Raw genomic sequence first — 16,034 nt, 5'->3', positions numbered from 1 at the left:
CATGGTGAGCCTCTCCAATCATGGTGACCCTCTCCAACCATGGTGACCCTCTCCAATCATGGTGACCCTCTCCAACCATGGTGACCCTCTCCAACCATGGTGAGCCTCTCCAACCATGGTGAGCCTCTCCAATCATGGTGACCCTCTCCAACCATGGTGACCCTCTCCAACCATGGTGACCCTCTCCAACCATGGTGACCCTCTCCAACCATGGTGACCCTCTCTAACCATGGTGAGCCTCTTCAATCATGGTGACCCTCTCCAACCATGGTGAGCCTCTACAACCACGGTGACCCTCTCCAACCATGGTGAGCCTCTCAAATCATGGTGACCCTCTCCAACCATGTTGAGCCTCTTAAACCATGATGACCCTCTCCAATCATGGTGAGCCTCTCCAACTATGGTGGGCCTCTTAAACCATTGTGAGCCTCTTAAACCATGGTGACCCTCTCCAATCTTGGTGAGCCTCTCCAACTATGGTGGGCCTCTCCAACCATGGTGAGCCTCTTAAACCATGGTGACCCTCTCCAACTATGATGACCCTCTCCAACCATAGTGACCCTCTCCAACCATGGTGACCATCTCCAATCATAGTGACCCTATCCAATCATGGTGACCCTCTTCAATCATGGTGACTCCGGGACATCCAGTGTTTTCAATAAGATCAAATATTTCCCTAATCCTTTGATTGGCTTCCTATGTCCTCTTATTACAACACATTAGACTGATCGTGTAACTGTAGCAGGTAGACCTCCTCAACCATCCCGTATTTTCCTTCCCTTCACTGTAAACAAGTATACAGGGACCTTTCTTGCTACTGTATTTGCAGAGCAGAAATGTGTGACAATATCTGTGGAATATGTAACATCGGCTGGTGGTCTGTTTTGTCTCAGCAAAGGTAGAGAGAAGGGAACACGTAGCTCATGGTTTTATCCCTTTTGATGCCGGTAGTGATTGAAGTTTAGATGCCCAGAACTTGACACAGTCTGACAAAATGGTATGGAAGCTAGGAACATGCACAGGTGCACATTCCTCGTTTTCTACTGTAATGTCAAACAATGTTCTCATAGAATGGGTCATCAAGAAGGTTTAAATTAAAAAACTGCAGACAATTTTTCCCCCCCAGGGCTGTGCTGTCTATCAATCCACCATGTGCAGATTTTTTAAGAATGACACATTAGGAAATTTTACTAACTATATACTGTATATATATATATTACATTTTAGTATGCTTTTATTGCCTTGAATATTTTATTTTAAATATGGAATATTAATAGGTTAATTATTAATACAAAAGGGGTTGTGAGTTTGGCAGATGCATGTGTGTATGTTTTAGGTAATGGTGTATACTGTATATATTTTTTGATATATTTTAGTGTTGTAACTTCATAATACTATTATTATTGCTATTATTATTATTATTATTATTATTATTATTATTATTATTATTATTATTATTATTATTATTATTCCTTGTATTATTATTTATCTATTTTATATTAATTTAATTGTCTATCTCCCTATCTATTTTTATCATTATTATTATTTTTATTATTTTCTATCTATTATTACTTGTATCTTTCCATATATTAATATTATTATTATTATTATTATTATTATTATTATTATTATTCTATCTATCTATCTATCTGATTTATATTATTATTTGTGTCTATCTATGTATTATTATTCTATCTATCTATCTATCTATCTATCTATCTATCTATCTATCTATCTATCTATCTATCTATCTATCTATCATTAATATTATTATTACTTTTATAATTATCTACCTATTTTCTATTTTTCATTATTATTATTACTGTTATTATTATTATTATTATTATTATTATTATTATTATTATTATTCTATCTATCTATATATATCTGTCTTTTTTATATTATTACTTTTATCTATCTAATAATTATTCTTTTAATCTATCTATCTATCATTAATATTAGTATTACTTTTATTATTATCTACCTATTTTCTATCTTTTATTATTATTATTACTGTTATTATTATTATTATTATTATTATTATTATTCTATCTATCTGTTTTTTTATATTATTACTTTTATCTATTCATTTATTTATAATAATATTTTTTATTTATCTATCTTCTTTATATGTATTACTTTGATCTATCTAATAATTATTCTATCTATCTATCTATCTATCTATCTATCTATCTATCTATCTATCTATCTATCTATCTATCTATCTATCTATCTAACTGTCTTTTATTAATATTATTATTGTTGTTTTCAGTATTAATATTATTATCTACCTATCTATCGATATTTAATCATTATTATTACTGCTATCTATCTATCTATCTATCTATCTATCTATCTATCTATCTATCTATCTATCTATCTATCTATCTATCTATCTATCTTCTATAGCAAAAAAAATAATAAAAACAATGAAGAGAAAGAAGGTTTACTGTGGAAGCGAATAATTACTTTGAGGGAAAAAAGTCTATATTCATGTCTTTAGCCAATATTGATGAAAGATCCAATATGGCCGCTGTTGCAACATTTCAGTGTAAAATACAAGATGAACCCATGAATATCTATCTATCTATCTATCTTTCTATCTATCTATCTATCTATCTATCTATCTATCTATCTATCTATCTATCTATCTATCTATCTATCTATCTGTCTTATTTATATTATTACTTGTATCTATTCATTCATTTATTTATAATAATATTATTTATTTATGTATCTATCTTCTTTTTATTTATTACTTTTATCTATTAATTATTCTATCTATCTATCTATCTATCTATCTATCTATCTATCTATCTATCTATCTATCTATCTATCTATCTATCTATCTATCTATCTTATCTATATTATTACTTTTATCTATTCATTTATTTATATAACTATTATTTATTTATCTATCTTCTTTATATTTATTACTTTTAAATCTTAATTATTCGATCTATCTGTCTGTCTTATTTATATTATTACTTTTATCTATTCATGTATTTATAATGTTATTATTTATTTATGTATTTATCTATCTTCTTTAAATGTATTACTTTTATCTATTAATTATTCTATCTATCTGTCTGTCTTTTTATAATATTATTATTATTATTATTGTTGTTATTAGTATTATTAGTATTTATCTATCTGTCTATCTTCTACAGAAAAAAAATAAAAATAAATTGAAGGGTCACTAAAGGATTTTTTTTTTTTTAAATAACAAACATGTTATACTTACCTCCACTGTGCAGTTCGTTTTGCACAGAGTGGCCCCGATCCACGTCTTCTGGGGTCCCTCGGTGGCAGTCTCTGGTCCTCCCGCAACTCATCACCTTCATGCGAGAGAGATAAGTCCTTGCGGGCGCACTCCCGTGATACAGCGAGCGGCCATAGCCGCTCACTGTATCACTCGGCCCTGCCCCTCGGTGCGCCGCTCCACTGGATGTGATTGACAGCAGCGCCAACCAATGGCTGCGCTGCTCTCAATCCATCCGCTCTAGCCAATCAGCGGCCAGGCAAAGCTGCGAAGAGGATCTCGGGACTGAGCGCAGGACTTTCGAGGGGTCAGGTAAGTAAAACGGGGGCTCGGGGTGGCGGCATCATCAGATGTTTGTTCACCTTAATGCATCGATTGCATTAAGGTGAAAAAAACATTTATTTACAACTCCTTTAAGAAAAAGAAGAATGTTTACTGCGGAAGCAAATAATTATTTAAAAAAAAAAGTCTATATCCAATCTATATCCAGTCTTTAGCCAATAGTGATAAAAGATCTAACCCTTTAATGGCGCAGGTATAACCTGTAAACCAATATGGCCTCTGTTGCAGCATTTCAGCGTAAAATACAAGATGAACCCGTGAATATTAATAGAATTCCTGGATATTTCATTGCGGCTTATTTAAGTCGGGCCGGGGTAACTCTAGCTGACAGTAATTCCAAATTACTTTATCCGCCTCTCTTACCCTGGGCCTTCTCATTTCTGTCAAAAATTCTAATTTATACAGACGTCACCCCTGCAAGGCAAAATTCCCGCAATCTCGAACTGCTGACTCATTTACATATCCATTAGTGCCTCCACCAATGGCGAGCCTTTACCTACCACCAGCGTTCTCACCCCTCCCAGCCGCATGCAAATGCCTTTTTATTTTTTTTTGCGCTCAAACTGGCGGACAAAGCAAGGTTTTTATATTCCTGGCAACGGAGGAGCCGGCGCAGGGAGCTCTGGGAGGTGATAGAGAGAGAGGAACATTTATAGGTGTATCACAACATATGGTGGAATTATCGACAAATACATTACCCGTAGGTGGCGATCCCTATTAAGTGCTTTTTCATTGCCGTGCGCTGTGACTTAATATGGAGCGCTCAGTGGGACTCCAGTAATATATTAGAAATGTTAAATGTTTGTGCCACGTGGTGCCTGCCAGCATGCGCTGTCTGTTGGCGCTGAATATATTTCGCTTTTTTCGGAGTTGTCAGATAAGTTTTACTACTTTAAAAGAAAACTCCACCTTCGCTAAGGATTTGAGGCAACGTATATATACAACAGCTGCACAAAGCCGTTTTGTAAATTAATTAAAATTAACATTTTCTTCCAAATTACCATTACATTCCAATTGGCGGCCTCAATTAAAGTCCTCAATTAAATTGTTTAATGTATTTAATTGTATAGAGGAGCCGTGTTGTCACCCCAGAACAGGTAGTGGATTGGAACTACACCTCTCTTTACTCACATCTCCAAAACATGGGTGGGGGGTTCCGTTAGTCCTAACACACTTCCTGAGAACATTTTTGATATATGAATGGAGAGTGCACAGGACAGCACCAGATTTTTGGTTGTTTTTTTGTACTGATATAACAAAATGTTTTCAAAATAATATTTAATGGACCAAAGGGTTCATTGTTAGGGTTTACTTAGGTGCTACTTCCTGGTAGCCTTTTATCAGGAATGAGCTTGGGTTTGGTCCCAACCGGGAAGAAAGCTGTTAGTGCTGGGCCAAACAACTGTTCACTATGAAGGGTTGAGCTTGGGTTTGGTCCCAACCGGGAAGAAAGGTTTTAGTGCTGGGCCAAACAACTGTTCTCTATGAAGGGTTGAGCTTGGGTTAGGTCCCGGCCGGGAAGAAAGCTGTTAGTGCTGGGCCAAACAACTGTTCTCTGTGAAGGGTTGAGCTTGGGTTAGGTCCCAACTGGGAAGAAAGCTGTTAGTGCTGGGCCAAACAACTGTTCACTATGAAGGGATGAGCTTGGGTTTGGTCCCAACCGGGAAGAAAGCTGTTAGTGCTGGGCCAAACAACTGTTCTCTGTGAAGGGTTGAGCTTGGGTTAGGTTCCAACTGGGAAGAAAGCTGTTAGTGCTGGGCCAAACAACTGTTCACTTTGAAGGGATGAGCTTGGGTTTGGTCCCAACCTGAAAGAAAGCTGTTAGTGCTGGGCCAAACAACTGTTCTCTGTGAAGGGTTGAGCTTGGGTTAGGTGCCAACTGGGAAGAAAGCTGTTAGTGCTGGGCCAAACAACTGTTCACTATGAAGGGTTGAGCTTGGGTTTGGTCCCAACCGGGAAGAAAGTTTTTAGTATTTTAGTACTGGGCCAAACAACTGTTCACTATGAAGGGTTGAGCTTGGGTTTGGTTCCAACCGGGAAGAAAGCTGTTAGTGCTGGGCCAAACAACTGTTCACTATGAAGGGTTGAGCTTGGGTTTGGTCCCAACCAGGAAGAAAGCTGTTAGTGCTGGGCCAAACAACTGTTCACTATGAAGGGTTGAGCTTGGGTTAAGTCCCAACCGGGAAGAAAGCTTTTAGTGCTGGGCCAAACAACTGTTCACTATGAAGGGTTGAGCTTGGGTTTGGTCCCAACCGGGAAGAAAGCTGTTAGTGCTGGACCAAACAACTGTTCACTATGAAGGGTTGAGCTTGGGTTAGGTCCCAACCGGGAAGAAAGCTGTTAGTGCTGGGCCAAACAACTTTTCACTATGAAGGGTTGAGCTTGGGTTTGGTCCCAACCGGGAAGAAAGCTGTTACTGCTGGGCCAAACAACTGTTCACTATGAAGGGTTGAGCTTGGGTTTGGTCCCAACCGGGAAGAAAGCTGTTAGTGCTGGGCCAAACAACTGTTCACTATGAAGGGATGAGCTTGGATTTGGTCCCAACCGGGAAGAAAGCTGTTAGTGCTGGGCCAAACAACTGTTCACTATGAAGGGATGAGCTTGGATTTGGTCCCAACCGGGAAGAAAGCAGTTAGTGCTGGGCCAAACAACTGTTCACTATGAAGGGATTTGCTTGGGTTTGGTTTGAACCCACAAGGAAGCTGTCAGTGCCACCAGAACCAATGTGGCCCATGAGTTCACTATTCTGGATATTGAATGAATAACCATTCTCCACTTTGAGTTTTATAGCAGCCCCACCAAAATGGGCCTTGCATATCCACAAAATGTAGTTAATATAGAGCTGCAATAACAAAACGTGTTCATTATGAAGGGAGGAGCTTGGGTTTGGTCCGAACCTACAAGCAACCTGCCAGTGCCACAAATATGGCCCATCAGATTGCCAATTCTGGCGAACCATTTAACAATTGATCACTCTCCACTTTTTTGACTTGTGTCTTTGAGTTTTACAAAAGCCCAACAAGAAATGGGCATTGCAAAACCACAAAATGTAGTAATTATAGAACTGAAATAACAAATCTAAAGTTATGACGTGTTTATTCATTATGAAGGGAGGAGCTTGGGTTTGGCTGTGGTTTGGCTTGAAACCCAGAAGGAAGCTGTCAGTGTCACCAATGTGGTTCATCCGGCCCCCCCAAAAAATTTGAGCACCAGCTGCCACTGACTTTAGCCTACTGTAGTAGTAATTGCTTTTCTATAATGACTATTTTTTTGTGGTTTTGCAATGCTTGTTCTGTAATATTCAGAGATGCAAGTCAAAAAAGTGGAGAATGACTTGCTAGAATCGGAGAACGGATTGGGTCACACTGGGGTATAAAGGGCCAGATTCACAAAAGAGATACGACGGCGTATCTCCTGATACGCCGTCGTATCTCTGTGATCCGCCCGTCCTAACTATGCGGCTGATTCATAGAAGCCCTAAGATCTGACAGGTATAATTGACTTACACCGTCGATCTTAGGATGCAATTCTAGGCCGGCCGCTAGGTGGCGATTCCATTGCGGTCGGCGTAGAATATGCAAATGACTAGTTACGGTGATCCACGAAGATACACGCGTTCGTCGCAATCTCTTACGTCGTCGCTAGTCGGTTTTTCCCGTCGCAAAGTTAGGCCTGCTTTATCATGGCTTATCTTTAGAACAGCCATGTTAAAGTATGGCCGTCGTTCCCGCGTCGAATTTCGATTTTTTTTTTTTTGCGTAAGACGTCCGGGAATACGAAACGACGTAACGCACGTCGCCGTTCAAAAAAAACATCGGGGCGTCGTAACTTTGCGCAAAGCACGTCGGGAAATTTCCTAACGGAGCATGCGCAGAACGTTCGGCGCGGGAACGCGCCTGATTTAAATGGTGCCCGCCCCATTTGAATTAGGCGGGCTTGCGCCGAGCGGATTTACGCTACACCGCCGCAGGTTTACAGGTAAGAGCTTTGTGAATCAGGCACTTACGCTGTAAAGTGCAAAGAAAGAAAAATATGGACAGCCGCACTTCAAAGTCTTAAAAAGACGTGCCCTTTATTGGGTGAAGGAAAAATGCACTACAGGTACCATAGCTGTTTTTCCCACTGTATGCTGGTACCTGTAGTGCATTTTTCCCTTACCCAATAAAGGGCACGTCTTTTTAAGACTTTGGAGTGCGGCTGTCCATATTTTTCTTTCTTTGCACATCCTGCGCATTGCCGGCACCCATTGGTTTCTGAGTGGACAGTGATTGTCCTAGTGTGCTCACCTGGAGCGGCGGCTTCCCTACCTGTTTGTCACTTACGCTGTAAACCTGCGGCGGTGTAACGTAAATGGGATACGTTACGCCGCCGCAGCGTAACGTATTTCTACCTGAATCTGGCCCGAAGTCCTCAGACTTGCACTGTAGGAGCTTGAGTCCATGGGCACCTGCAGCTTGTCTTCAAGTACATTCTACCAGTTCCTTCTGAGATCATTCACAGTTGATGGACAGGTGCAGTTGATATGCATGCAACCTCCTTGTAAGCTGTATCAACCTGCCTCAAGCTGTTTTTGTGTTCCCATTAACTGGCATAGAGGAAGAAGCAGTTCTGACCAAAACAAAGCTGGTGAACACTGGCTGTTTAATTGCTTAATAGTATTCTGGCATCTTTTTACAGTATGTGTTCTACATGCTTTCTATCCTCCGTACTACGATTCTGTCTAATGCGCGTTCTTCAGTTTTCACACAGATGAAAGGTCATTGTGTTAAATAATTGGAAGCCAATATTCGAATGGATGTGTGTGACGTTCAGCAAGCAGCCGAGAGCAGAGCCGCATGTGCAACAGGAACATGTGCGGGTGTCGAAATCTGCGATTATAAATGGAAATATTAGCATACAAAGCTGAGGAATCTCACAGATGGTTTGTAGAAAATGTGTCTCAGTCTGTACACAAATACCCCGGCGTATCCGATTTCCATCGCTGCTCATGTGTGGATGCGGCAAGCTTGCCGGAGACGTGGAGGGGGACCTATTCATTTCCGTACTTTCACCAGGCAGAAAGGAAAACAACCAAGCCAATAAAAATGGATCTGACCTTGAGCCTAATGCCACGTACACACGAGCGGGAATTCTGACAAGAAAAGTCCGATGTGAGCTTTTGGTCGGAAATTCCGACCGTGTGTAGGCTCCATCGGACTTTTGCTCTCGGAATTTCCGCCAACAAAAGATTGAGAGCAGGTGCTTTATTTTTCCAACGGAAAAAGTTCCTATCAGAAATTCCAAATGTCTGTATGCAATTCCGACGCGCCATCCGGGGCCCTGTGCCCTTTAATGAAAAAAATAAATAAAATAAGGGGGTTGCCATCCGGGGCCTTGGGGACCTCAGGGCCCTTTAATAAAAAAAAAGGGGGGGGTTGCCATCCGGGGCCCAGGGGACCTCCACTGGGGACCTCCGGGCCCTTTAATAAAAAATAAATAAATATATATAAATAAAATAAAAATAGGGGGTTGCCATCCTGGCCCCTTGGGACGTCCGGGCCCTTTACAGGTGTACTGCCTGTACCCTCTGATGGCGGTGTAGTGTCACAGTTTGCTGCCTATCGTAGAATGCTCCGGAAGTCACGTGGCGGCCAACTGCGCATGCGCGATGCGTTCCAAACGCAAGTGCGATGCGTTCCAATGGATTTTTGACAGTATACACCAGCGAACCCGGCATTCAGGGCGACGTGGATTTAGAGGAAAGTGGCAAGTCGGCCTCACGTCCTCGCTTCGCTCAGATGGCTTGCTCCGCTCGCTCGGCCTCCTGGCTCTATTTTTAACATCCTCCAAATCCACGGGGATGTTAAGGAAAGAGCCTGGATGCCGACCAAGGTTTCACTGGTGTGCACTGTCGTGAATCCATTGGAACGCATCTCATTTGCGTTTGGAACACATCACGCATGCGCAGTTGGCCGCCACGTGACTTCCGGAGCATTCTAGGATAGGCAGCAAACTGTGACAATACAGCGGCCCTGATTGAACTGTATTGTGACTGTACTGTCTTCCCTGATGTTGTAAAGCGCTGCGCAAACTGTTGGCGCTATATAAATCCTGTATAATAATAATAATAATAATAGTAGTAGTATATACCGATAGTAGTGGTATACACCGATAGTAGTGGTATACACAGATAGTAGTGGTATACACAGATAGTAGTGGTATACAGAGATAGTAGTGGTATACACTGATAGTAGTGGTATACACAGATAGTAGTGGTATACACAGATATTAGTGGTATATACCGATAGTAGTGGTATACACAGATACTAGTGGTATACACAGATAGTAGTGGTATACACAGATAGTAGTGGTATATACAGATAGTAGTGGTATACACCGATAGTAGTGGTATACACCGATAGTAGTGGTATACACAGATAGTAGTGGTATACACAGATAGTAGTGGTATACACAGATAGTAGTGGTATACACAGATGACTGTAATTACCTGTGTTTCTGACAAGCTGAGGCTACTGGCAAGCTGTTTCCTCTCTGCCCCCACCACATAATGGTTCTTCTCGAAGGCCCTCTCGAGCCGCAGCAGCTGTGAGGGAGAAAAGGCTGTTCTGATTCTCTTGGGCTTCCTGGCGAAGGGTCCATGTAGAAGAAGACTCTCCTGAGACACGTCGCTGCCTGGAACAGATGAATGCAGGAGTCACCCTCATGTGTATGGAAGAACACAAAGACTGGCCTTTTGTATGTAAAATCTTCTTACTAACATCTGGAGGTACCCCCCCCCCCCCATAATAACCAATTAGTAGGCGTGAATATCCCCCATAATAACCAATTAGTAGACATGTGCACACTGAAATATTTTGTTTTTCATCCAAAAAAGAAATGTATTTAGTTATTCCCGAAATTTGTTTTTATTTATTTTGTTTCGTTAAACAATGCATTTGTCCGAAAAATCCGAATTAAGGTCAAATCTGTCATTGAAGGTTTTTGGTGTCTGTCGAATGTTCGAAGCAGCTAAACTGTACCACGCCGCAATCGTACATTTCCGGTCGAATGTCCTGCCTACAAGCTATTGAAGAATTCTAATGTTGTATGACACTAGTAATAATTATATTTATAAATTATTATTACTAGTCAACCAACATTCGAATTCTTCTATAGCCTATGGGCGGAGCATTTGACCCGGAAATGTACGATTGCGGCGTCGTACAGTTTAGCTGCTCCGTCGAATCTTCTTAGAACATTCGACAGACACCATAAGCCTTCAATGACAGATTCGACCTTAATTCTGTTGAATGTTCTAAGAAGATTCGACAAGCAGCTAAAACTGTACGACCCTGCAATCGTACATTTCCGGTTGAATGCTCCGCCCATAAGCTATAGAAGAATTTTAATGTTGTATGACACTAGTAATAATTATATTTATTAATTATTATTACTAGTCAACCAACATTAGAATTCTTCTATAGTCTATGGGCCAAGCATTTCACCATAAATGTCCACTCGTGGCGATCGTATGTTTTTAGCTGCTTCGTCGAATCTTCATGTCTCTATAAGGTCGAATCTTTTCTCTCTATAATGTCGAATCTTTCCTCTCTATAATGTCGAATCTTTTCTCTCTATAATGTCGAATCTTTTCTCTCTATAATGTCAAATCTTTTCTCTCTATAATGTCGAATCTTTTCTCTCAATGTCTAATCTTTTCTCTCTATGTCAAATCTTCATGTCTCTATAATGTCGAATCTTTTCTCTCTATTATGTCGAATCTTTTCTCTCTATAATGTCGAATCTTTTCTCTCTATGTCGAATCTTTTCTCTCTATAATGTTGAATCTTTTCTCTATGTCAAATCTTTTCTCTCTATAATATCGAATCTTTTCTCTCTCTATGTCGAATCTTTTCTCTCTCTATGTCGAATCTTTTCTCTCTATAATGTCGAATCTTTTCTCTATGTCAAATCTTTTCTCTCTATAATATCGAATCTTTTCTCTCTCTATGTCGAATCTTTTCTCTCTATAATGTCGAATCTTTTATCTCTATAATGTCGAATCTTTTATCTCTATAATATCAAATCTTTTCTCTCTCTATGTCGAATCTTTTCTCTCTATGTCGAATCTTTTCTCTCTATGTCAAATATTTTCTCTCTATAATGTCGAATCTTTTCTCTCTATAATGTCGAATCTTTTCTCTCTATGTCGAATCTTTTCTCTCTATGTCGAATCTTTTCTCTCTATAATGTCGAATCTTTTCTCTCTATAATGTCGAATCTTTTCTCTCTATGTCGAATCTTTTCTCTCTATAATGTCGAATCTTTTCTCTCTATAATGTCGAATCTTTTCTCTCTATAATGTCGAATCTTTTCTCTCTATGTCGAATCTTTTCTCTCTATGTCGAATCTTTTCTCTATGTCAAATATTTTCTCTCTATAATGTCGAATCTTTTCTCTCTATAATGTCGAATCTTTTCTCTCTATGTCGAATCTTTTCTCTCTATAATGTCGAATCTTTTCTCTCTATGTCGAATCTTTTCTCTCTATAATGTCGAATCTTTTCTCTCTCTATGTCGAATCTTTCCTCTCTATAATGTCAAATCTTTTCTCTCTATGTCGAATCTTTTCTCTCTATAATGTCGAATCTTTTCTCTCTATGTCAAATCTTTTCTCTCTATAATGTCGAATCTTTTCTCTCTATGTAGAATAATCTTGGACTAATAGAGTTAAGGTTAGGCACATTCGACCACAGGTTCGCTAGACACTGATCGCTATTGTCATCATCATGTCAAATCTTCTATCTATATCCAACTGTTGTAGCAACAAAACGAAAATAAAGCATTTTTCATGTTGGATCTTTCGGACTTCGGATTCTGCGCGTTCGTTAAAACGAACGCGAAAATCCCAGAAATTCGGACGAAAATGCATCCGGAAAAAAACGAATGCACATTTCTACCAATTAGTAGGCTTGTATCAAGTATTTATTAGGAACACATTGACACAACATGTGGCTATATAGTTTGTGGACAAATGACAAGGGGCGGACTGACAACTCATGGGGCCCACGGGCAATAGGAGATTATGAGGCCCCCCGGGCAATAGATTATGCAGCCACACAATATACACACACACATACAGTATACATACAGAGTATACGCAGACACAGTATACACACACAGTATAAACACACTGTATACATTACACACAGAATACACATACACACACACTGAAAAGGTACTGCAGAGGCCGGGCAGCTATAATCTTGGGATTTTTTTTTAAAAACACAGATTTTTACACACTGTCCCTGGTTTTACTGAAGCTGGGAACCCTGATGGTGCACCCTAGTGGCATGGGGCCCTCAGTACCCTCTCATTATACAACAATACTATTAGTGTGCTCACACTATATGGAGATGGTATTGGGGGTCCTCACACTATATGGAGATGGTATTGGGGGTCCTCACACTATATGGGCATGATATTGGAACACTTACACTTGAGGAGATGGTTTTAGGACCCGCTCATTATTATTAGACAATTGTATTGGTGCCCTCACACTATATGGAGATAGTATTGGGGTCCTCACACTATATTGAGATAGTATTGGGGTCCTCACACTATATGGGCATGATATTGGGACACTGCACTTGAGGAGATCGTTTTAGGACCCTCTCATTATTATTCGATAATAGTATTGGTGCTCTTACACTATATGGAGATAGTATTGGGGTCCTCACACTATATAGTTACATAGTTACATAGCTAGTCAGGTTGAAAAAAGACACAAGTCCATCCAGTTCAACCACAAAAAATAAACAAACAAAATAAAAAATACAGTACAATCCCATACACCCAAATCCATACCCACAGTTGATCCAGAGGAAGGCAAAAAACCCCAGCAGAGCATGATCCAATTTGCTACAGCAGGGATGGAGATTGGGGTCCTCACACTATATAGAGATGGTATTGGGTCCTCACACTATATGAAGATGGTATTGGGGTCCTCACACTATATGGAGATGGTATTGGGGTCCTCACACTATATGGGCATGATAATGGAACACTTATGCCTCGTACACACGATCGCGATTCCCGAAAAGTGTGATGTGAGCTTTTTGTCACAAATTCTGACCGTGTGTATGCTCCATCGCACTTTTTCTGTGAGAATTCCGGCCAAGAAAAGATTGAGAGAGGGATCTCAATTTTCGTGACAGGAAAAATTCCTATTGGGAATCGCGATCGGCTGTATGCAATTACGACGCGAAAAAACGCGCATTCTCAGAATCAAGCAGAAGAGCCAAACTGCCTATTGAACTCCATTGATCTCGGCTCGTCGTATGCGTTGTACGTCATCGCGTTCTTGACGTTTCATCCAAGATTAGTGTGACCGTGTGTATGCAAGACAAGTTTCAGCCGTCTTCCTGCTGGAAAAAAAACTAGTTTTTCTTGTCTGAAATCGCGATTGTGTGTACGTGGCATTACACTTGAGGAGAGGGTTTTAGTACCCCTCTATCATTATACAACAATAGAATTAGTGTGCTCACACTATACGGGCATGATATTGGAACACTCACACTTGAGGAGATGGTTTTAGTACACTCTCATTATACAATAGTATTGATGCCTTCACACTATATAGAGATGGTATTGGGGTCCTCTCATTATATGGAGATGGTATTGGGGTCCTCACACTATATGGGCATGATATTGGAACACTCACACTTGAGGAGATGGTTTTAGTACCCTCTCATTATACAATAGTATTGATGCGCTCACACTATATGAAGACGGTGCCCTCACACTAAATGGGCAATTTATTGTGGACCCCAAACAAAATGGAGATTTTCTTGCTCCTAAACTCAGAGATGCTCTTGTTGCCGTCACACATTGTACAGACAGTATTATTTTTGTCCTCACACAAGATGAAGATGGTAATATTTTGGTGTTTTCTTGCACTCTTGATAAAAATGTCAAGTAATTTGATTATCAGAAATGTGCTTATAATATCCTGAAATACACACCATTTCACACCAGAATCATAAATGATGTCACTGTTGTAGCAAGGAACATAAGTGACATCATGGTCACCACAGATTGCAGGGAACGTGTCATTTCCATTCCTCACTAATTAACAGGTTGTCATTTCGTTATGGCATTTTCAGGATGTGTTTTACCTGAGATTGTGAGAAAACTTAACACACTTCACTGCAAACACCTGGACTCCTTCCCTCATATAGGAGGATGTTGTGTTAATGCGGGGAGATGTTCCATCACATCCATGGAAATATATGGCTATAACCAGCCCTTGATGCAATTTACGGTCCCCTCCTGGTCCGATCACTAAACTAGCGCCTCTAAAATTGGAACCCCATTCATTAAAAAGTAACAAGATACTTTTTATCTACTACTAAAGCAATACTCCAACTATCTCCTTCCATTGCTTTTCTACAGATTCTTAGGTACTGTATAGGTAAGGATTACGTTAACACTGATTTTGCAAGGACTATACCTTCATAGAAATGTTGTAAAAATTGGCATCAAGCTTTGCAATATGTACTGCTAAGGTGAAGTTTGCCTGAAAGAAAGGCTTTGTTTTCTACCATGGAAATATACAGTAGTGACCATGTGATTCAGTTTTACAAGGCCAGTTTTATGGTCCTGTTTAACAATATAAAAATGGTGAGATGGTCAGGATGCTGTGTAATAATCTATCTATCAGTTTCCTGTTGTCAAGGCTGGGCTTAGCCCTTCCTTCTCTGAGCTGGCCGCTCAGCTGTCGGCTAATTGCCAGCTCCTATCTCTCCACAGTGACTCACCTGTTGATGATCCGGCTCATCAGTCCTGCCTACTTAAGCCTTCCAGCTCAATTGATCTCTGCCTTCGCCTTGGTCAACATGACAGAGACTATCTCCTGCGTTCCTGTTGAAGACTTATTTGGCTGACATTCCTTCTGGTTCCTGATCCTGCTGGCTGTTCTACTATGGATATCTCTGGCTCTATGACATTTGGCTTGGCTGACTATCCGATCCGGTTCCTGAACTCTGGCTATGTTTTGACTACGCTTACTCTGGTTATCTTTGTATTATTATTATTAAACAAGTGTGATTTAACTGTTACATAGTTACATAGTTAGTCATGTTGAAAAAAGACACAAGTCCATCCAGTTCAACCACAAAAAAAAGGAAAAAAACAACATAAAAAACACAGTACAATCCCATACACCCAACTCCATACCCACAGTTGATCCAGAGGAAGGCAAAAAACCCCAGCAGAGCATGATCCAATTTTCTACAGCAGGGGAAAAAATTCCTTCCTGTACTTCTGTCTCGGTCTGATTCATGGTTTCTGACACCTGTACAATGGTGACAGCCTACTCTTGTCTTTCACTCTCGAAATACAATTAGTAGAACTAAAAGCAACACTTTTTTTGTTTCAATTTTGGATAGCGT

The 16,034-nt window shown here is 40.0% G+C and overlaps 1 protein-coding gene across 1 annotated transcript in view; it reads right to left on the bottom strand.

The window, feature by feature from the left end:
• The window catches only part of EMX1 (empty spiracles homeobox 1), a 91,086-nt gene that overhangs the window by 20,368 nt on the left and 54,684 nt on the right, over nt 1–16,034 (bottom strand). Inside the window, exon 2 of the mRNA XM_040335554.1 lies at nt 10,092–10,276. Within this exon, the coding sequence (XP_040191488.1) occupies nt 10,092–10,276 (185 nt within the window). The remainder of the gene's footprint in view (nt 1–10,091; nt 10,277–16,034) is intronic.

The sequence above is a fragment of the Rana temporaria genome, chromosome 1 (assembly GCF_905171775.1).
Source record: "Rana temporaria chromosome 1, aRanTem1.1, whole genome shotgun sequence".
NCBI lineage: Eukaryota > Metazoa > Chordata > Amphibia > Anura > Ranidae > Rana > Rana temporaria.
This window is presented reverse-complemented; position numbering and strand designations above follow the sequence as displayed.